The 21,624-nt window shown below is 42.6% G+C and overlaps 1 protein-coding gene across 1 annotated transcript in view; it reads right to left on the reverse strand.

The window, feature by feature from the left end:
• Positions 1-2,507: 2,507 nt before the first annotated feature.
• Positions 2,508-21,624, reverse strand: part of LOC141344169 (tensin-3-like) — a 55,701-nt gene continuing 36,584 nt past the window's right edge. Inside the window, exons 17-27 of the mRNA XM_073848957.1 lie at positions 18,530-18,604; positions 17,872-17,965; positions 16,069-16,466; positions 15,859-15,987; positions 7,236-7,331; positions 7,046-7,123; positions 5,570-5,647; positions 5,325-5,493; positions 5,147-5,215; positions 5,028-5,057; positions 2,508-3,524 (exon numbers count right to left, since the gene is read on the reverse strand). Of these exons, the coding sequence (XP_073705058.1) occupies positions 3,383-3,524; positions 5,028-5,057; positions 5,147-5,215; positions 5,325-5,493; positions 5,570-5,647; positions 7,046-7,123; positions 7,236-7,331; positions 15,859-15,987; positions 16,069-16,466; positions 17,872-17,965; positions 18,530-18,604 (1,358 nt within the window). The 3' untranslated portion in view covers positions 2,508-3,382. The remainder of the gene's footprint in view (positions 3,525-5,027; positions 5,058-5,146; positions 5,216-5,324; positions 5,494-5,569; positions 5,648-7,045; positions 7,124-7,235; positions 7,332-15,858; positions 15,988-16,068; positions 16,467-17,871; positions 17,966-18,529; positions 18,605-21,624) is intronic.

The raw sequence follows: 21,624 nt of genomic DNA on the forward strand, positions 1-21,624 counted from the left end.
TTGACGCCGGAAGCCGCGATGACGCGTTCTTCTTCTTCCTGTAGTTTGGCGGGTTTCAGACCACCGTAAAGCTGCACACCGGCACCGCCATCTATATGATCTCTGTTTATATTCTCCTAAACATATAACAGCGTCCAATCGATTATTATTTTCTATTTCTAGTAGACCTTTAATAGCACATGTACATCTATAAAATGTCTTTTGAAGAGTGCTTCATCTGGAAAGCTTTTACTGTGTACAAAGGTCTGATAAACGTCAGATTAACATCCATTCTACATTATAAACAAAAAACATTAGCATTATTTCGCTGCTGATGTGTAAATATCACCTTTCCAGAGTTTTGTGAAACATTAGCTACCAGTGTTGAGGGAAACATTACAAGTAACGCAAGTTACGTAATAATATTACTTTTACCAAGTAACTAATAAAGTAACGAAGTAAAAGAAAATATCTGAGTTGCTTTTTCAAATAAGTAATGCCAGTTTATTTTCCCTCATTTATTGATTAAAAGCTCTCCTGTCTCCATGTTGAGAGAAATTGTAAGATGTTACTTTAGTTCTAGAATAAATGTGAACATGCATTAATTCATCTCACTCACTAAAAAACAGATACAGTGTTCTTCAAAATGAATTAAAACACTGAAATTCTACACAAACCTGCAATAATTAAATATGTTAAATAATACAAATATCCTTTATGTATTTAATCCCATTTTATTAACCGATGTCTTTGCTGCCGACCTTCGATGATCCAATTCATCCATACTAATAAACAAAAATGACTCAAGATAATCGAACATTTGTTTTCCTTTTTTATTGCTGAAGAGTTGTCATTTGTTCTTCTGCGGTCTACTGTACAGACGTCAATGTACTTTTCTCTAAATCTGAGGCTTTTGGTGTGAAAAGACTTTTACATTTGACAAAAATACAACTTTTTATTTTAAAAACAAACAAGCAAGCCCTGCCCAGATTTAAAAAAGTAACGCAAAAGTACCGTAACGCATTACTTTCCATAAAACGTAATTAAGTAACGTAATTAGTTACTTTTTTAGGGAGTAACTCAATATTGTAATGCATTACTTTTAAAAGTAACTTTCCCCAACACTGGTCGCTACAATGTCAGGATGAATTAGCTACTTATTATGACATGCGTACAATGCTTCTGGAATAATAGTGGAAATGTCAATGAGTCATTTTATTAGTTGTAAATGCACATCTTGTGAAGACCTTTTAAAATAATGCCATTCCTAATGAATATTGACTGTAGACAGCACATTGTTCCAGTAGACAGTAGTGCTAATAATTCAGCTTGAAACAGTATGTGTCTCACCCACTGATCTATAGAAATGATCCAGTTGAATAACACTGTTCTCGGTCATAAATCAATGTTCCCATCATCCTCCAGTCCAGCAGGAGGCGCCACACAGTCTGGTTTACATCCTTACAGTCCACAAAATAAAACTCCACAAAACAAGGAGGTCTTTCAAACTGAAACTGTGGTGGACAGGGATGAGGACTGATTTATTTGCTAACTGTAGGTTAGATTTTTCAGCGTGGTGCAGTGGTTATTGGGTAAACTCTGGTCCACACTCCAACGCAGTAGGTGGCGTAAATGTACATTAACATTGGTGCCACCTGGAGCTCATCCTCAGGAACTGGACAGTATTAAGGGTCATTCTGTGTCAAGGGTCCCCAACTAAAACAGCCACAGACAAATAAAATGGCCTGAAATAAAAATGTTGTGAAATAAGCATTCAGTAGCTTTAAAGCATCAGTAGAAAAATATTTTAAGATTAAAAAGTATTGGGAAATGACAGTGTTTCCATTATGCAACTAAAACATATTTTTTTCCTCTCGTGTCATGGCAGCGGATTTTTGTGGGATTTTTCTATATTTAATCGAAATGTGAACTGTAAATGTGAAAAAATATATATAGAAAATATTCATTTTCGAATTCCCTGAAAAACCACCTCGTGCGAGTGTAAAAACTTTTTTCGCAATTAATGTATTTTCAATTCACAATTTCAATTTGCGCAATTTAAAGGGTAATGGAAATGCAGCTGCTGTCAGGTGAACAAACCCCTTGATATGAAGAATTTTAACTTGTGCAAGACAGTAGCTGTGTTTCCATTACAGATTTGAGCAAAATTTTGGCGCTATTTTATAAATATCAATTAAAAAGTACTGCGGAATGACACTGTTTCCATTAACTGATGTTATGCGACTTAAGCGTAATTTTTTCCTCTTGCGAAAAGTCACAGCAACAGATTTTTGTGGGATTTTGGCAAAATTAATCGCATGTAACCTAATTGCGAAAAAACCCCTTTCCATTGCTTTTTTGCAAATTAATTCCTTTTTGAATTGCCTGAAAAACCACTTCATGTGAGCGTAAAACTTTTTTGCGATATATGGGAGTTTTTGCGCAATTGACACGTTTCCATCGGGTGTATTCATCAAAATCTGCATTCATCAAATCTGTAACCTTAAATTGAATCAATAAAACATATCTTAATCACTTCTGTCTGTACTCTTTATTTCTGAGATTCTGCCACTGATGGAATCAGATCAAGTACATGAACAGACCTTCAGTACTGCAGACTAACACAAGAATCTTCCTCATTTCTGTCCAGTGTTCAGAGATTGTGTGTCTGTGTGTGTGGTTCATTTCAGTTTCTGACAATCACCAGTTACTTTAATAAGATCAAGTATAAATAATCAGAGCCCTCAGCAGTTATGTGTGTGAATGTAGATGAGTTTATAAGAGTCTATAAGCCCACGGGACAACGCAAACCATTAAACCGACTCTCTGAACACAATTAATACAGATACTCCTGTGCAACACACGACTGAATCTACATGCCAGCCTCTCCTACTGTCATCACTTTATATAAAAACAGCATCATGATTCATGACATAAAGCAGAAAAGATACACAGAGCTGTCAGACTGGAGTCAGAAACAGAAATATTCATTCATCTGCACTCGTGCTGTGAGACTCTGAACATGCATAACCTTTATATATAGATATGAAGAATAAAGTTTTTTCTGTAGAAAACGCCATATGTAATAGAAATTTGCAAGTAAAAAAATTAAAAATACTAAATATATAGATATCTAAAATGCAATGACATTATAAAGATGTTTTTGGTTTTATGTCATCAGTAGTGGGATACATTACACAAATACTAGAAATAATTTAAAAAAGCTTTACTGCTCATAAACACATATGTTGAGATTTATTTCCAATGAGAATGATTTCTTTCCAGTCTGTGTAAACCATTCTTACTCTTACACTTACAATACACAAATATACAAACACTGTACATGCTGGCGTTCAGCCGATGTGAGAGATGAAGCTCAGATCACCGCAGGACTCCTGGTTCATCACATCCTCTGAGAGCCGATCATGACTTTGGAGACGAAGTTGACGATGGCGCTGGCGGGCTGCTCGGGGTCGTGCTCCGCAAACACGTGACACACGTTCTCCATACCGCTGCCCCCTTTCCTCGCCACAAACCCGAAGATCCTGCCACGGAAGGAAGTAGTTTAGCAAAGGCCTGCTTTAACCCTCTGCTGCTCTTCAATCACTTCTGACAAAAAATTTGATTTTTCTTTTTTCAAACAGACATTGTATACATCAGAATGGTACAAACCTAGTACAATTTTAGCACTTGCTGTGTAAATACAAAAAAAAAACAAAAAAACAATCATGGATATGGTTTAATAAGACTAACTGGTGTTAAAAAAACATTGGACGCATTGGAAAAAAAATGGGGAGTGAATTTGGTACTGTGCCCAAACTAAGTCATTCTGAAAGCTCATTTTTTTGTGACATCAACCTTAAATTTGAAACACAATGTGTTAAGATTTATGGCTTTGATTTTCTCACAGTTTTAGAGTATTTTTTGTGCCTTTTCTATAACAATAAACTTACATAACAATTTTTTATTCCACTACTGCAATAATTTGCAGTGTCTTCTTTAAAAAAGATTTTAAACTTAAGTATATGCTCCAAAGAATTTAACATTTTCTGAGGCTCTTTAGTCATTTCTGACAAAAACAAAATACTTTTGTTACTATCCGAATAGTAACAAAAGCTCATTTTTGTGATATCAACATCACATTTGGAACACAATGTGTTTAGATTCATATCTTTGATTTTCTCACAGTTTTAGAGTAAAATATGTTTTGGAAAATACATTCTTCATTTGAACATTTTCATATTGTATTTTTATACCTTTTTATAACAATAAACTTACATAACACGTTTTATTCTACTACTGCAATAATTTGCCAAGTGTCTTCTTTAAAAAAAGATATCGAACTTAAGTCTATGCTCCAAAGAATTCAACATTTTCTGATGCTCTTCAGTCATTTCGGACCAATTTTTTTTTTTACTGTTTTTAAATTTACATTTGTAACTATCAGAATGGTACAAACCTAGTAAAGGTTTTGGCACTTGCTGTGTAAATACAAAAAAAAAATCATGGATATGATTTAAAAAGATATAATAGTGTTAAAAAAATGTCTGCATTGGTCAAAAATGACCGCACTGGAGTGAATTTGGTATTGCACCCAAACTAATTCTTACTAAAAGCTCTTTTTTTTGTGATATCAACCTCAAATTTGAAACAAAATGTGTTTAGATTTATGGCTTTGATTTTCTCACAGTTTTAGAGTAAAACATGTTTTGGAAAATATATTCTTCATAAACAATTTTTAACTTTTTTTGCCACTGCTGCTGCATAATTTGCAATAATCGTCTTCTTTAAAAAGATATCAAACTATCAAAGTCTGTGATCCAAAGAATTTAAAGAATTTCATTCTATGCTCCACAGATTATAGCTATTCCATAAATTGAATTTAGTGCCATAAAAAAATATCAAATAAAACCATTATCAAATTAAAATACAGTACATTCATTTAACTGAAATAAAAAAAAAACACCAGAGTTAACTCTTGCTCTGATTAAGCAGGTGAATGAAGTCCTGTAATCCCAGTGAACTGATCTGAACACCAGTGTACTCACTTTGCTGAGGAGCAGCCTTCTCGTTTCCATCTGTGAATAAAAAGAGAAACGGTGAAAAAGAAATATGAGATTTACAGAAATACGAGTTGACTGTAAATATATAAGCAGTATGGACTCACTTCCTGTCCTGCGGGTCGAGAGCACAGAAGATGACGGTGTTGACGGCGTAGTGTCTCCTGAAGAACAGTCTGTGAGAGACAGAGAAGAGAAGTGTGTTAGTGGAGTTTGATCAGCTCACGGATCACATGTGTATCTTGAATGCAGTGAAAGTCGTAAGTATGTTTGAGGGCTGCGTACTTTCTCTGGTTGTCTGTGAGTGTGATTCCCTGCGAGGACACTTTGAAGTGCACTACGGTGGAGGACGGGAGCGAGGCGGCGCTCAGGATCTCAGTGGTGGCCTTCTGCACCGCCTGAAACCCCGTCAGAGACTCCATCTCCACCGAACCCAGAAACCACACGTTGCAGGCTGGAAAACATGAGATTATGAGGTTATGAGATCAATCATTCAGAGACTGTCGCTCAGATATAATGACTGGACGCACCTGCGCCTTGTTTGAGGAGTTCAGCTGCAGAGTTGGTGATGGACTGTGAGGATGAGCTGACAGTGTCTTCTAGAGGATCTGAGGACAAATAATAAAACCACAGCATCAGGACAAGCACTAGTCTCTGCAGGACCTCTGTTAGTCTTCAGATTTTTAAATATTCTTGAGAATGGTGTAATGGTGTCAATTGAGATTTCTATACTGTTAAAGTATTTACTAATCGAATTAGCTTTTATTTTAATGTCTTAAGGTTTCATTTGAAAGTTTTGGTAATTTTTAGGGCTGCCCCCTAATAGTCGATTGTCACGAGGAGGCTTGATCGACCAAAATTGCATTAGTCACTTAGTTGGAGAAAAAAAAAAAAGTCACACAGTCCGTGAGGGACATACATAGAGTACATTGGGCAGGACATCCAAACGCTCACCTATCATTCATCAATCTCAAATATGGCTTTTCATCTGAAATATGTAAGCTTCTTTAGGGTTAGGGTTAGGAGCTACTTTACATGGCCGCATAATCTAATGTTAACCCTATTGAAGTGTTTGTGTGGAGTGAAAAGTCTGTAATTTTTTTGTCTTTCTAATCTGTAAATACTTTACGTTTATTTGTGTGGAATAATAACAAAAGGTTGTGCTTTTGTAAAATAATTAAAGCAAACAGGATGCGTTCAAATAGAAAACAAATATTCTCAGATGTAATCCATTTGAAACATGCATACAGGCGCATCACTACTGCAGAGATGATGAGTGACTTCAGTTCTTAAGCCAAAAACAAAGAAAGGACTAGTTTATCAATAAATTATTAAAACGCTAATGCAATCTCCATGTTGTTTTTCTCTGACACATTCATGATTATTTTATCTGGCGGTACACTGTGGCAATCTTTGTTTTTTTTTTTGCATCCGCTTGAGCACTTAACTCATTTATTAATAAACCATTATATGGTTTATTAATAAATATGCACCTAATAGTCGATTAATGCTTAAAATGAACGACTACTAGTCGACCAGAAAAATCGTTAGTTGAGGGCAGATCCATAATAAAAAGTGCCTCACATGGCTCCGGAGGGGTCAGTAAAAGCCTCCTTTAGTGTTCGTATGTGTTTTGTAAGAAAAATATCTATATTTAAAACATAAGAATCACTTTAATCTAGCTTGTGCAGGTGTACACTGAACTTGCTGCTTTGGGAAGGGGCGTGGCAGGACTAAAACGCCGTCTAAGCTGTTGGCCAATCGGTACACAGTGGGACTGCTAACCAATCACAACACATTTGGTTTTTTGGAAGGCTGAGCTTCATCAAACTCGCAATTAATCAAGCCATTTGTGCCTGAGTCTGGGGACAAAGCTATTGTAATAATGTAAATTATGTGAAAAATAATGCTTTTTTGAGCCACTATTAGTAAAAGCACCATAATAGGACCCCTTTAAGTAACAGAAGTGATTTTGATGGTTGTAGTAAACCGTAAGAGATGAATACCTCTGTCAGGAATGATGAGTTTACAGGGAAGAGCCAGAGGAGTGATGGAGTGCTGACAGACCAGAGCACTCAGACTGCCTGCAACACACACACACACACACACACACACACACACACACACACACACAAACACCAGTGTGAGTGAATGAATCACAGCAGAATGACTCAGTCACAGGTCTGATGAACTTACCAAAGTAGGGTTCGTTAGGGCATCCCTTGAGCCGGACGCCCCGCGGTGAACACTCGATCAGGAAGTGCCGCACCAGCTCACTGGACAGATCCACTCCTGACAACACACACACACACACACACACACACATCATCATCAATGGCGTCTATAACAATGATCTGAAATCCACTCAAATCTCAGGTTTCAGACACTGCCTCACTTTCCTCTCGAGGAATTGCAGGAGACACAATAACAGACAGCTCTGATTACACACTCACTAAAGAGGTTGTGAAGCAGCACATATCTGGAGTATGACATTACAGCTGACACTTACAGCTCTATCAGCACTACACTACTGAAAAACAAGTGTACTTAACCACAACAAATGTGCATTTGTAGTTTACTTCAAAACTGTACTTGCAGATATAGAAATAATAGTGCTCTCAAAGTAATCCTGATTAATTGCATCCAAAATGAATGTTTTTGTTTTTGTACATTTATTATGAATATATAAATATGCACAGACATGCATGTATATATATATATATATATATATATATATATATATATATATACATATATACATATATACATATTAGTGGTGGGCATAGATTATTTTTTTTAATCTAGATTAATCTAGATTAAATCTTGAAATTAATCTAGATTAATCTAGATTCAAATGGCTAATTTGAAGGCATTCAGAATATGTGTGCTACCCAAATAATGACTAAAAGTAAGTCTTGAGAACGGGTTTCTCAAACCAGGTGCGCATTAGACCAGGCGCTCATCTCCTGTTTCCAAAATGCATTACAAACTTCTTGACAATTGCATTTACAACACAAAATCTATACAAACTTGTGTAACCAAGTACTTCTGCGCAAAAGGCTGTACGACGTGCGCGTTCCCGTAAAATATACACAGCCGCGCGGGTATGGATAGCCTATCTGCGTGCATTGTCTTCCAATAAACTGTCTGCGTTGCTTTTAGAAGCGTCAATTCAGTTGTTGCATATAGTTTAATGTCTTTATTTCGGAATTATCAAAGTAAATTATAACTCAAACTTGAGATTTTACTGGGGCACAGCAGATTTTCACTGGGGCACGCGCCCCGGTAAAAAGGGTCTAGCAACGCACCTGCCCTGAAGCGGCTTCATAACTGCATCCATGTCTGCACGTCTCATTTGATGTAGTCATTTCACAGAAGTTGAAGACTCGTTCTCACCTCCTACAGTGCAATTCGACTAGGTATACGTCATCCGCGCTAAAATATCAAAGTGAAAGTCTTCATATCTTGCGTAGTTTAGACCCAGCTCCCAACCCAACTTTGAGAATAGATTAACGGCGATATTTTTTTTATCGCGCGATTTCAGTCTCACGTTAACGCAGCACGTTAACGCCGATAACGGCCCACCACTAATACATATATATATATATATATATATATATATTAGGGGTGTAACGGTACGCTAAAATCGTATTCGGTTCGGTACAGTGTCTTGGAGAGCTCGGTTCGGTTCATTTTCGGTACAAAAAAATAAGAACTTACAAAATCTTTATTTTGAAAAGCTTCCAATACACAATAGAATTCTTGCATAAAATAAATTAAAGCGACACATTTGGGTGATATTTTACATAATATTTTTTTAAGGCTCTGAAATGAAGCGGTTGCAATAAATGTTGTTATTATTATACAAATTAGAGTGTTTTTGAATGGTTATGTCGATTCATGTTACATCTGCATATTGTATTTTATGAATGAAAGTAAAACTGGCGAGGTGAATCTGTCTTGTTTTATGTAATGTTATCACAGGATAGTTAAATATAGGCTGTGTGTGGGGGAAAAAAAGTGCGTGAAATAAGACCACAAAAATCTGTTAATGTGTTAACGGTCTAAACATATACATTTGGACTATATTTTTTAGATACATACGTTTATATGTATTTTATATGTATTTAAATTTGAAAGTAAAATGAATTACAATATTTATTTATGTTAAATCATAATCTGCGTGACGCTGCCGTTAATTTGCTTTGATGACGTTCCAGGGCAATCCAAATGAGCGATTATTGTCAGCGAAGGCCAGCGAAGGGAGCAGTGAACACTGCCAAAGAACATATACTGACACTGCGTAGGGACCCTGTCGATCGGAACGCACCTTACTGTACGTCACTCAATAGCGTCCGTGCAGAAACTCGTCTAGGAACATTGTTCCGCTGGGCTTAATATCACGCTAATAATACATTTATATTATTTAATAAAAAAAAATATACCGAAACGGTACGCAAGTGGACCGAACCGAACAGGCCGTACCGAAACGGTTCAATACATCCCCGTGAACCGTTACACTCCTAATATATATATATATATATATATATATATATATATATATATATATATATATATATACATATATATATGTGTTATGGTTATATATTTTCAAATATTTATATATAATATCAATTATATGAAAACGTCTCAGGTTACGTATGTAACCCTAGTTCCCTTAGGGAACGAGACGCCGCGTCATGGAACGCTATGGGGAACGCCATTGGCGGGCAGCACTCTGAATCATGTCTACAACCAATAGAACGACGGGAGTGATGTCACAGGCGCGGTGACGTCAGCAACCAGGAAGTATAAAGCATGTGCGTTTGAAGCCGGCGGCAGCTCTTTTAGGAATGAAGCGAGCGCCGCAGGGTGCGGGAATTATGGTCCGAGACACGGCGTCTCGTTCCCTCAGGGAACTAGGGTTACATACGTAACCTGAGACGTTCCCTTCCGGGAACTCGAGCCGTGTCATGGAACACTATGGGGAACAAGACTGACAACGCCCCCATAATTTCCAAGCCCTGCGCAATGTCTGCTAAACCAGGGTGGAAAAAGTTGTGTCTGGTGGTTCTTGCCAGAGCACAGGAAGAGCCATTGTCTAGTATTCCACGGACAAGAGGGCAATGTGATCCTCGGCCCTCCGGCACACGAGGAAGGTAGTAGGCCTCTGTCTGGTCGCCAGCCAGAGCGAGAGGCACTAATCGGCCCTCAGGCGCACGAGGAGTCTTAGTCCTTTGTCTGGGAAAGGCCAGAACAAGAGGGACCGCAATAAACGTTGTCTAGTAATCCACGGACAAGATGGTGTAATGGTCCTCAGCCCTTGGGCACACGAGGACAGGGTACTCGACCTCAAGACAGCTCCTCAGCCTTAGGCCCATGAGGAGAAGTGATAGTCCTTTGTCTGGGGTATCGCCAGAACAAGAGGGACTGAAAGACTCGGCCTGGTTACCCTGCCAGGACGCGAGAAGTATTAGCCTTTGTCTAGTATTCCACGGACAAGAGGGCGGTATGAACCTCGGCCCTTGGGCACACGAGGGAAATTGATACACCTCCGCTTGGTAGCCAGCCAATGCAGGAGGTACTCCTCGGCCCTCGGGCGCACAAGGAGTCTTAGTCCTTTGGGAGAAAGCCAGAACAAGAGGGACTGAAAAGACTCGGCCTGGTGAACTTGCCAGGACACGAGAGGTATGAGCCTTTGTCTAGTGTTCCATGGACAAGAGGGCAATGTAATCCTCAGCCCTTAGGCACACGAGGAAGACAGTGATAGGCCTCTGCCTGGTAGCCAGCCAGCGCAAGAGGTACTCCTCGGCCCTCGGGCGCACAAGGAGTCTTAGTCCTTTGTCTGGGAGAAAGTCAGAACAAGAGGGACTAAATTCACTCGGTCTGGTCACCTTGCCAGAACGCGAGGGGAATAAGCCATTGTCTAGTATTCCACGGACAAGAGGGCAATAAAAACCTCGGCCCTTAGGCACACGAGGAAGATAGTCGGCCTCTGCTTGGTCGCCAGCCATTGCGAGAGGCACTCCTCGGCCCTCAGGCGCACTAGGAGTCTTAGTCCTTTGTCTGGGAAGGACCAGAACAAGAGGGACTAGAAGAGCTCGGCCTGGTATCCTTGCCAGGTAGCGAGAGATATGAGCCTTTGTCTAGTATTCCACGGACAAAAGAGGCAGTGTAGCGAAGCATGGCGAAAGGAGGACTTCTCTTCTTTAACTAAAAAGAATGCGCCATGAGAAGTCTCCTCTTGGCTAGGGAGGGGGCTGAATCTTTAAGGGCTTAGCTTTCTTGCTAAGGCGAGAGGACAAAGGAGCCAGGAGTGGCTCTGAGGTCGAGTTCATAAAATCTGACGAATGTCAGAGGCGAGGACCAACCCGCAGCATTGCAGATGTCCTGAATGGGGACACCTGCTGTCAGAGCTTTAGAGGCTGACAAGCCTCGTGTAGAGTGAGCCTTGACTCCCAAGGGGATGGGAGACCAGAGGACTCGTAAACTGTAGAAATGGCATCTATGATCCATCTGCTGATTGTAGGCTTTGAAGCCGGGCACCCCCTTTTTGGAGGGCCGAAACAGACAAAAAATTGCTCTGATCTACGCCACATGGCAGCTCTGTGGATGTACGCATCTAGTGCTCTAACTGGACACATGCAGTTATACTTCCTATGGTCAGACTCCAAGAATGGAGGAGGATAGAACGCCTGAAGCGTGATAGGCTGTGGTGCTAGGGACGGGACCTTGGGTACGTACCTGACTCTCGGGTAGAGAAAAGCTTTGGCCATCCCTGGGGCAAAGTCAATGTGAGAAGGGGCCACAGAAAGGGCCTGCAGGTCCCCAACTCTCTTCAGAAAGGTAAGAGCTAACAGAAGCGCTGTCTTTATAGTAAGCATGTGAACTGAGATCTCCTCTATGGGCTCAAATGGAGGCTTGCATAGAGCTTCTAGCACCACGGCCAGGTCCCAAGTAGGAACCCTCGGTTTCACTCGAGGCCTCAACCTGAGTGCACCACGGAGGAAACGAATGACCAGGGGGTCTCTGCCCACTGAGAGGCCACCGTGAGGGGCGTGGTAGGCAGATATAGCCGCCACGTACACCTTCAGGGTGGAGTTACCTAGCCCCGCGGAAAGGTGAGTTTGTAGGAACTCCAGTACTGTACCTATCGGGCAGTTAACTGGGTCTAAGCTGTGTTCGCGACACCATCTAACAAACAGGTTCCACTTAAGGCCATAAAGTTTCCATGTAGAGGGAGCCCTGGATTGGAGAAGGGTCTCAACAACCTCAGTTGAGAGACCAGCTCCTATGAGTTGCGCCCCCTCAGGGGCCACACCCATAACTTCCACTTCTCTGGGTGGGGGTGGCAGATCGCGCCCCCAGCCTGAGAGAGGAGATCCTTCCTGACGGGAATCTCCCATGGAGAGCCGTCGAGGAGGGAGATTAGGTCCAAGAACCATACTCGGGCCGGCCAGTACGGGGCTACTAGCAACAGCCGCACTTGAAACCGGCGTACTCTTTCCAGAATATGGACTGCTCTCAGGGAGAGAAGTTTTCCTTGAGACCATAGGAGGATCTGGTACACCAACTTATATAAGGGGCGTGAGCGGAGACCTCCTTGGTGGTTTATGTAATAAACTACCGCAGTGCAGTCTGTACGGACCAGCACATGACGGTTTCTCAGGTCTGGAAGGAAACACTTCAGGGCCTGGAATGCGGCCAGCATCTCTAGGCGATTTATGTGCCAGGAGAGATGGTGATCGCTCCACAGGCCTTGGGCTGAGCGGCCACTCATGACCGCCCCCCAACCGGTGAGGGATGCATCTGTTGCTAGCGACACGCAGCGACAAGGAGCCCCTAATACCGGAACCCTGAGAGAGGAACCAGGGTTTCTTCCACATGGCCAAGGCACGTAGGCAGCGCCGCGTGACCTTGAACTTGCGGAACGGGTTTCCCCTCGTGGAGAACCCCCTGGTTTTGAGCCACCACTGCAGTGGTCTCATGTGCAGCAGTCCAAAAGGTATTACGCTGGATGCAGCTGCCATAAGACCTAACAGTACTTGGAACTGTTTGACAGTGAGTGACAGGCCTAGCTTGACCGCATTTACTTCAGTAAGTATCGACTCGATCCGAGCAGGTGACATTCGTGCCTGCATCGTTGTCGAATCCCAAATTACACCTAGATAAGAGGTTCTCTGTAGTGGAGAAAGCACACTTTTCTTGGCGTTGAGTCTCAACCCCAACTCTTTCATGTGAGCGAGAACAACACCTCGATGTTGAACGGCTAACTGCTCCGAGCTGGCCAGGATCAGCCAATCGTCTATGCAGTTGAGTATGCGGATGCCCTGGAGTCGCAGAGGAGCCAGAGACGGTAGGAGTACCTCTTCTCCCACGATCTAGAAAGTTATTTGTGTAGATCGGGGAAGGAGCGAAGGCTCCGTTTGGGGGGTGCTGACTTTGTCCGCAGGAAGCATTCATCTAACGTGCTTCGCTGAGGCTCATGGTATTGTTCAGCGGGCCAAGAGATGTTGAGCTTGGCTATCGCGCTAGTCAGCACCTCCACTAGCTCCTCGTAGTGAGGCGAACGGGGGGAGGGGGGGGGGGGGGTTGGGGTTGTTCAGGGCTCTCCACAATCAACCTCCTGGGAGGAAGACAGAAGAAGCCCTGAGATCTCCTCTTGGGGGGAAGAAACCGCAGTGCGGGCTTCCACATCCAAAAGAAGATCGCTCGAACCGCTGAGTGAGGGAGGAGATAGGGGGTTACCCGTCTCCATACCCTCCAGCAGATCGAGCTGCGAGCCCCACGAGTGCAGCTGCCCCTCCGCCTCAGCGGAATCGGGGCCAGACCCGCTGGGCGCGCTGGTGAAAGCCCCCTCCTCGAAGAGGGCTTTCCGGGAACGGAGCATCCGCAGCGGAACACGCTCACACTGCGGGCAGTCAGCCTTTTCGAGGGCTGACTGTGCGTGCTCCGCTCCCAAGCAAACCACGCATAGACTGTGTGTATCCCCACCAACAATAAAGCAGTGGCAGGGAGGGACACACTGTCTATGCGGGCGCTGAACCGCCATAGAAACTTTTCCCCTTTTGGTTGTCATACTACTCATAAGAAATTTGTGCAAACTGGCACAAAAAAACAGCAGTATGATCAAAGACAGACAGACATAGAGCGCTCTCGCTGAATGACAAAAGCTGCCGCCAGCTTCAAACGCACGTGCTTTATACTTCCTGGTCGCTGACGTCACGGCGCCTGTGACGTGACTCCCGTCGTTCTATTGGTTGTAGACATGATTCAGAGTGCTTCCCGCCAATGGCGTTCCCCATAGCGTTCCATGACGCGGCTCGAGTTCCCGGAAGGGAACAAATATATACATGTAAATATTTTCTAAATATATACAGTATGTGTGTGTTTACATAACAAATATACACAGTATACACACATATGTACACTTTTATTTTGGATGCAATTAATCATGATTATTCATTTTACCACACAAATAAATATAACATATGCCACATAACCTAAAAAGACACTCTCATGACTGTTTCTCAACACACTTAAGTACACTTAAGTTAAAAAATGCAAATAATGTAAAATTAAGTTTTATTTTAAAGTACATTTTAAAGTATTGCGTTGTGTTGACTAACAGACTAAAGCAAGTGTAAAGTACTTGATCATAATTTTAACTGTAGTGTCCTTTGATATTACATTTTGAGTTAATATTTTAAATCTACTAAACTGCAACTTCATTATTGTTAAAATGATCATTAAAATGCATGCAAGTTTGAAAAGAAATGACATTAAAGTATATTTTAGTTTCTAATACTATGATTCTTATCGCACAATTTCTAAAACTATTAATACTTATAGCAAAACCATTCACTGAGTTTGCACTCAGTTTTCAATTTTGTAACACACACTTTGCAAAACTTTAGGTACAATCCACTGCACTCTTTTTGCGGAACTGTAAACGCAACTCACTGCTTTACTCTCAATTTCCAAATGATCAACACACTCCTAGCAAAACTATACACATTTATGGCTATTATATACAGTATTTTGTTTTGACTTGGAGAAAACACTTGTGTTTGTTTTGATGTGTGTAAATAAACACCAGTACTTGAAGTTTGGATCCCTCTATTTTTTTTCAGAACTATGACAAAAGTATGACCTCAAACTGACATAGCCTACCTTGTGCTCAGAGAAAGCAAAAGCCAGATGTGTTTTTTTAACACTAAAGCATTTTTTTTTTTTCAAAAGGGTGTATGAGTGTGATATATGTGACCCTGGACCCTTATGTATCATGGGTATATTTGTAAAAATAGCCAAACATACAGTGTGGTCAAAATTATCGATTAAATTATTAAGTTAAGATACTCATGTTTCATGTTTTATTTATTGTCATTGTACACAATTTCAATGAAATTTCAGAATTAAGTTAAGATCATGTTTCATGAAAATATTTTGTAAATGTTCTACTCTAAATATTTAAAAATTAATTTTTGATTAGTAATATGCATTTCTAAGAACTTCATTCGGACAACTTTATAGACGATTTTCTCAATATTTTGATTTTTTGCATCCTCAGATTCCAGATTTTCAAATAGTTGTATCTCGGCCAAATACTGTCCTATCCTAACAAACCATACATCAATGGAAAGCTAAGTTATCCAGCTTTCAGATGTTATAAAATGACTCTTATGACTTGTTTTGTGGTCGAGGGTCACATATAACACTTCAACACTATCTTTTAAATCTATCACGCATTGATATGTTGGCTGTGTATCTGATCATGTAAACACACATATGTGTGAGTAATGCCCTGATCTTCTCTCACCTCTCCTGCTCTGCAGAGCTGATGGCGGCGGTGTGGCCACTTTCATGGCCAGTCCATATGCGCCTCTGAAGGAGTGACTGTCCCGCACGATGAAGGATCCGGGCTCTTTGTCCTTCAGCACCGTGATAGCTGCATGAGAACAGAGAAGATGTCAGATGAACGTCAAACAGCGCCCTCATCCCATCAGCCGTCACACGTTCGGATCCGTACCTTGGTCTCGTGCGATATCGGGCTTGTACCAGTATTTGGAGGTGTCCTGGACGAACTTGACCGTCAGCTGTTTGCCGGAGAGGCCGTCTGATCCGCCGGCGGTGGCTCGGGTCTGCAGCTCCGGCAGGACGCTGGGGAAGGGGATGCTGAGAGAGCTGCCGCTGTGAGGACTGGAGAAACCGCTGGGAGACGCTGAACCCTGCGAATGCTCGCCGTCTGACGCCAGCAGGACGTTCTGCTGATACTCCAGTCCCTCCAGCGCCGGCCCGAGGATGAACTTCTCCTCGAAGGTCTGCTGGAGGACTCTGGCTCTCGGGCCGCTGAGAGGAGAGCTGTGGGCGTTGGGAGCGGGTAGAGACGGGACGGAGGACGGGGCGAAGCTCACACAGTCTGCAGATCTGCATCAACAACACACTACTGTCATCATCAGCTGCTGTTTCACTGTTTATGACTGAAGATGCTCGGAAACTATCTGTATTGTATGAAGTGCTGTAGAAGCACATGTGACTTGACTACTGACACTGGACTACAGAAAGCCTCAAGGGACAAGATTTTTTGATATTATTTAACTTGATTTAAAAAAGGCTAGTAGGACCTTTTTAGTTTTATCTTTAGTAAAAAAAAGGTTTATTTCACTAACATGATACCTTGCAGATGCAACATGTTAAAGGAGAAGTTCACTTCCAGAACAAATATTTACAGATAATTTACTTATCCCCTTGTCAACCAAGATGTTCATGTCTTTCTTTCTTCAGTCGTAACACTGCAAAAAAAAATGTTCTTACTTAGATTTTTTTTATATTGTTTCCAGCCAAAATATCTAAAAATTGTTAAATCAAGAAGGAAAAAACAAGTCAAAATTAAGTGTGTTTTTGCTTGAAACAGGCAAAATAATCTCCCAATGGGATGCTATTGGCAGATTATTTTGCTTATTCTAAGCAAAAACTCAATTCATTTTGACTTTTTACTTTTTTTTTTAACAATTTTTACTTGTCTAGAAAATCATTCTTGATTTAACAATTTTTAGATATTTTGGCTGGAAACAAGATAAAAAACCTAAGTAAGAAAAAGCATTTTTTGCAGTGAAAGAATCTCAGGATTTCTCTCCATATAGTGGACTTCTATGGTGCCCTGAGTTTGAACTGCCAAAATGCAACTTCAAAGAGCTCTAAACGATCCCAGCCGAGGAAGATGGGTCTCATCTAGCGAAAAAATTTGTTATTTAAAAAAAAAAAAAATTACAATTCATACACTTTTAAACCTCAAATGCTCATCTTGTCTAGCTCTGTGTGAACTGCATGAATGTATTCTGATTTGATACAGTTAGGGTGTGTCAAAAAACTCCCATCTCATTTTCTCCTCCAACTTACCTCCTCCTACATCGCTGTTTCACCTTTTTTTTTGTTAAGGATCTTTGATGATCTTTGCACGTTCAATTTGTAAACACTGGGTCAGTACTTCTGCAGCGATGGAGGAGAAAATGAGATGGGAGTTTTTCGACATACCCTAACTGTCTTGAACCGGATTACAAATTATTGTTCTTGAAGTGAACTAATCCTTTAACATTTAAAGTATGTATGTAATATATTTCAATGTATTAATCAAAGCATGGCAGTAAATACACCCAGTCTGGACTGAGACCAGAACATCCAGTGACCCTTAAACCAGCCCTGAATAAAACCAGTCTGGACCAGAGAAGACAGGTCAGGATTTCATCTGTCTTCAGCATGTCTTTCTGCTAAACCTGGCATTGTGTCCTCTGAATATTGCTCTCACTTCAAGAATGAATGAATGCAGTTGTACCGGTCAGAGAAGGCCGAGACTCCAGTGACGTACGGTCTGTGATGCTGGAAACCCTCATCTGAAGCTGCCATAAATCCTGCATTCTCTCTCATATCTGAAAGAACAACATGAACATGACACTTTCACATCTGCTTAAATTCACAGGACAACACTGAATGTTAGGTGTGTGTCGCTGAAATCACAGCAGAACATGCAGTGAAACACTGTGACTGTCACTCATTCGTCACAATCAGCTCAGCCAATCAGGTGAGTTTGGAGGCGGAGCTAATCTGACAGACAGGCTGTGTTTGGGATGCGTATATGAAACGTCTGGAGTTATATTAGATGACACACTTCACACTTTCACACACTTTAATTCAGCTAAAGCGTGGACCATGAGCAAGAGCTAATGTGGTGATTCCTCATACGAAAATGAGTAAACATATTATATTTGTCACTTACCGGTGTAAAATAAAATTGAAAATCCAGCAAGCTAGTAAGGAAGAACTAACACATTTATTGTGTCATGCTAATGATAAATTCTGAATTTGACAGAAACCAAAATAGATAATCACTAGATACCAGATAATCATTATAAGTATAATTTTTTGAGCATAACTAGATTAGCTCAAATTATAATTGTTGAATAAAAGCAGGTGCAGTGAATAGTGTGATTTACCATGTTCAGCTCTACAGGATCCAAATGAAGGAGACGGAGTCTGTCTGTACGGTGAATAACTCATCATGGTCTTCACTGGAGACAGAGATACACACACAGATCACTCAGATACAGATACAGCAGCTGAAGTGTGGATGTGAGCAGAAACTGCTGAGCTTTACATCATTTAGACCTGAATACTGATGATCCTCCTGATTTATGGTTTAAGTGTTGAACTGAACCAAAATACTAACAATTAATGAACCGCTCTACAAGGAAGAACTCTACTAGTGTCCTTGTGTGTGTGCATGACGTGCATCACAATACTTTTGTTGTGTGATATATTGCACCAGAAATATTTGCGATAAGCAATATTATTATCATTTTACTGAAAATATAGTCATAATATAACAGCATAATAATGCAAGAAGGCCTACACACTTTCTGCAGGTGAATAGGGTAAAATAAATAACTAATAGTTATCACCTTACTTATCCAGTTTATTGATTATATTGATAATTGCAAACATTTTTTGTATTAAAGTTTAAAATTAGGCACTATTTAATAATATATGCGCTAATTTGCATACATTTCTAGTACAAAAATCGAAACACTGGATGAAGTCAGTTTCAAAATTCTCGTTTAATTTTTTTGACAAATTAGAGTCAAATGTTTTTACAGAGGGGATTTTGGGGATCTCATTCTGTCACTCCATAATTCAGAAAAAAACAGAAAACGTCTCGGGTTACTATTGTAACCTTAGTTCCCTGAGGGAACGAGACGCCGCGTCAGGAACGCTATGGGGAACGCCATTGGCGGGCAGCACTCTGAATCATGTCTAACAACCAATGAAATGACGGGAGTGACGTCACAGGCGCGGTGACGTCATCGACCGGGAAGTATAAAACGCGTGCGTTTGAAGCCGGCGGCAGCTCTTTTAGGAATGAAGCGAGCGCCGCAGGGTGCGGGAATTATGGTCCGAGACGCGGCGTCTCGTTCCCTCAGGGAACTAAGGTTACAATAGTAACCCGAGACGTTCCCTTCCGGGAACTCGAGCCGCGTCAGGAACGCTATGGGGAACGAGACTACCTACTTCCCCATAATTTCCGAACCCTGCGCAGTGTCTGTGCCAGCAGGTGGAAAGGTAAAGAGCATTTGTCTAGCATTACGCGGACAAGAGGCCCTGTAGTCCTCGGCCCTTAGGCACACGAGGAATGGTAGTCTTCCTCTGTCTGGTCGCCAGCCAGAGCGAGAGGTACTCCGCAGCCCTCAGGCACATGCAGAGTCTTAGTCCTTTGTCTGGGAGTAGCCAGAGCAAGAGGGACCGAATGACCACTGTCTAGCACTCGGCGGACAGATGGTGTGTGAAGTCCCTGGTCCGTAGACCCACGAGGACTGTGAGCTTGACCTCAAGGCTCCTCTGCGCTCGGGCACACGAGGAGTGGGTGATCCTTTGTCTGGGGGTGCAGCCAGAGCAAGAGGGATCCAAGGCTCGGCCTGTGCTACGGCAGGACGCGAGAGATAAGGCCATTGTCGGCATTCCGCGGACAAGAGGGCACTGCAATCCCCAGCCCTTGGGCTCACGGGGAAGACAGTAGGGGCCTCTGCCTGGTAGCCAGCCAGTGCATGAGGCACTCCTCGGTCTTGTTCTAAGGCAGACGAGGAGTCTTAGTCCTTGGTCAGGTAGTTTCCGGAACCAGAGGGACCGCATTACACTCGGTCTGATAGCATCCTGCGTCAGAACACGAGGACAAGTAAGCCATTGTCTAGCATTCCGCGGACAAGAGGGCTGTAAGATCCTCGGCCCTTAGGCGCACGAGGATAGTAGTGGGCCTCTGCCTGGTTGCCCAGCCAGTGCAGGAGGCACTCCTTGGCCCTCAGGCACACGAGGAGTCTTAGTCCTTGGTCTGGGAAAGGCCAGAAACCAGAGGGACCGAAATACACTCGGTCTGATAGCATCCTGCGTCAGAACACGAGGACAAGTAAGCCATTGTCTAGCATTCCGCGGACAAGAGGGCTGTAAGATCCTCGGCCCTTAGGCGCACGAGGATAGTAGTGGGCCTCTGCCTGGTTGCCCAGCCAGTGCAGGAGGCACTCCTTGGCCCTCAGGCACACGAGGAGTCTTAGTCCTTGGTCTGGGAAAGGCCAGAAACCAGAGGGACCGAAATACACTCGGTCTGGTAGCATCCTGCGCCAGAACACGAGGAGAATTAAGCCATTGTCTAGCATTCCGCGGACAAGAGGGCTGTATGGTTCTCGGCCCTTAGGCACACGAGAACAAGTAGACCTCTGCCTGGTTCGCCAGCCAGTGCGAGAGGTACTCCTCTGTCTTGTTCTAAGGCAGACGAGGAGTCTTAGTCCTTGGTCTGGGAAAGGCCAGAAACCAGAGGGACCGAAATACACTCGGTCTGGTAGCATCCTGCGCCAGAACACGAGGAGAATTAAGCCATTGTCTAGCATTCCGCGGACAAGAGGGCTGTAAGATCCTCGGCCCTTAGGCGCACGAGGATAGTAGTGGGCCTCTGCCTGGTTGCCCAGCCAGTGCAGGAGGCACTCCTTGGCCCTCAGGCACACGAGGAGTCTTAGTCCTTGGTCTGGGAAAGGCCAGAAACCAGAGGAACCGAAATACACTCGGTCTGGTAGCTTCTTGCGCCAGAACACGAGGGGGAATAAGCCATTGTCTAGAATTCCGCGGACAAGAGGGCTGTATGGTTCTCGGCCCTTGGGCACACGAGAACAAAGTAGGGCAGTCTGATCCTCGGCCCTCGGGCTCACGAGGATGCAGGGACACTCCTAGGAGCGTCGTGGCGAATAACGACTTCTCTTCTTTCCGCAGAAAGAATGCGCCTTGAGAAGTCTCCTCCTGGCTAGGGAGGTGGCTGACTCTCTAGACCTAGTCCCGCTAAGCCGAGAGAACAGCGGAGCCTGGAGCGGCTCTGAGGTCGAGTTCATAGTACCTGACAATGTCAGGGGCGAGGACCAACCCGCAGCATTGCAGATGTCCTGGATGGGGACACCTGCTGTCAGAGCTCTTAGAGGCAGACAGCCTCGGGAAGAGTAAGTCTTGGCTCCCCATGGAGCTGGGAGACCAGAGGACTTGGAGGTAGTAGGAATGG

This window comes from Garra rufa, chromosome 10 (assembly GCF_049309525.1).
Source record: "Garra rufa chromosome 10, GarRuf1.0, whole genome shotgun sequence".
In the NCBI taxonomy this organism is placed as follows: domain Eukaryota; kingdom Metazoa; phylum Chordata; class Actinopteri; order Cypriniformes; family Cyprinidae; genus Garra; species Garra rufa.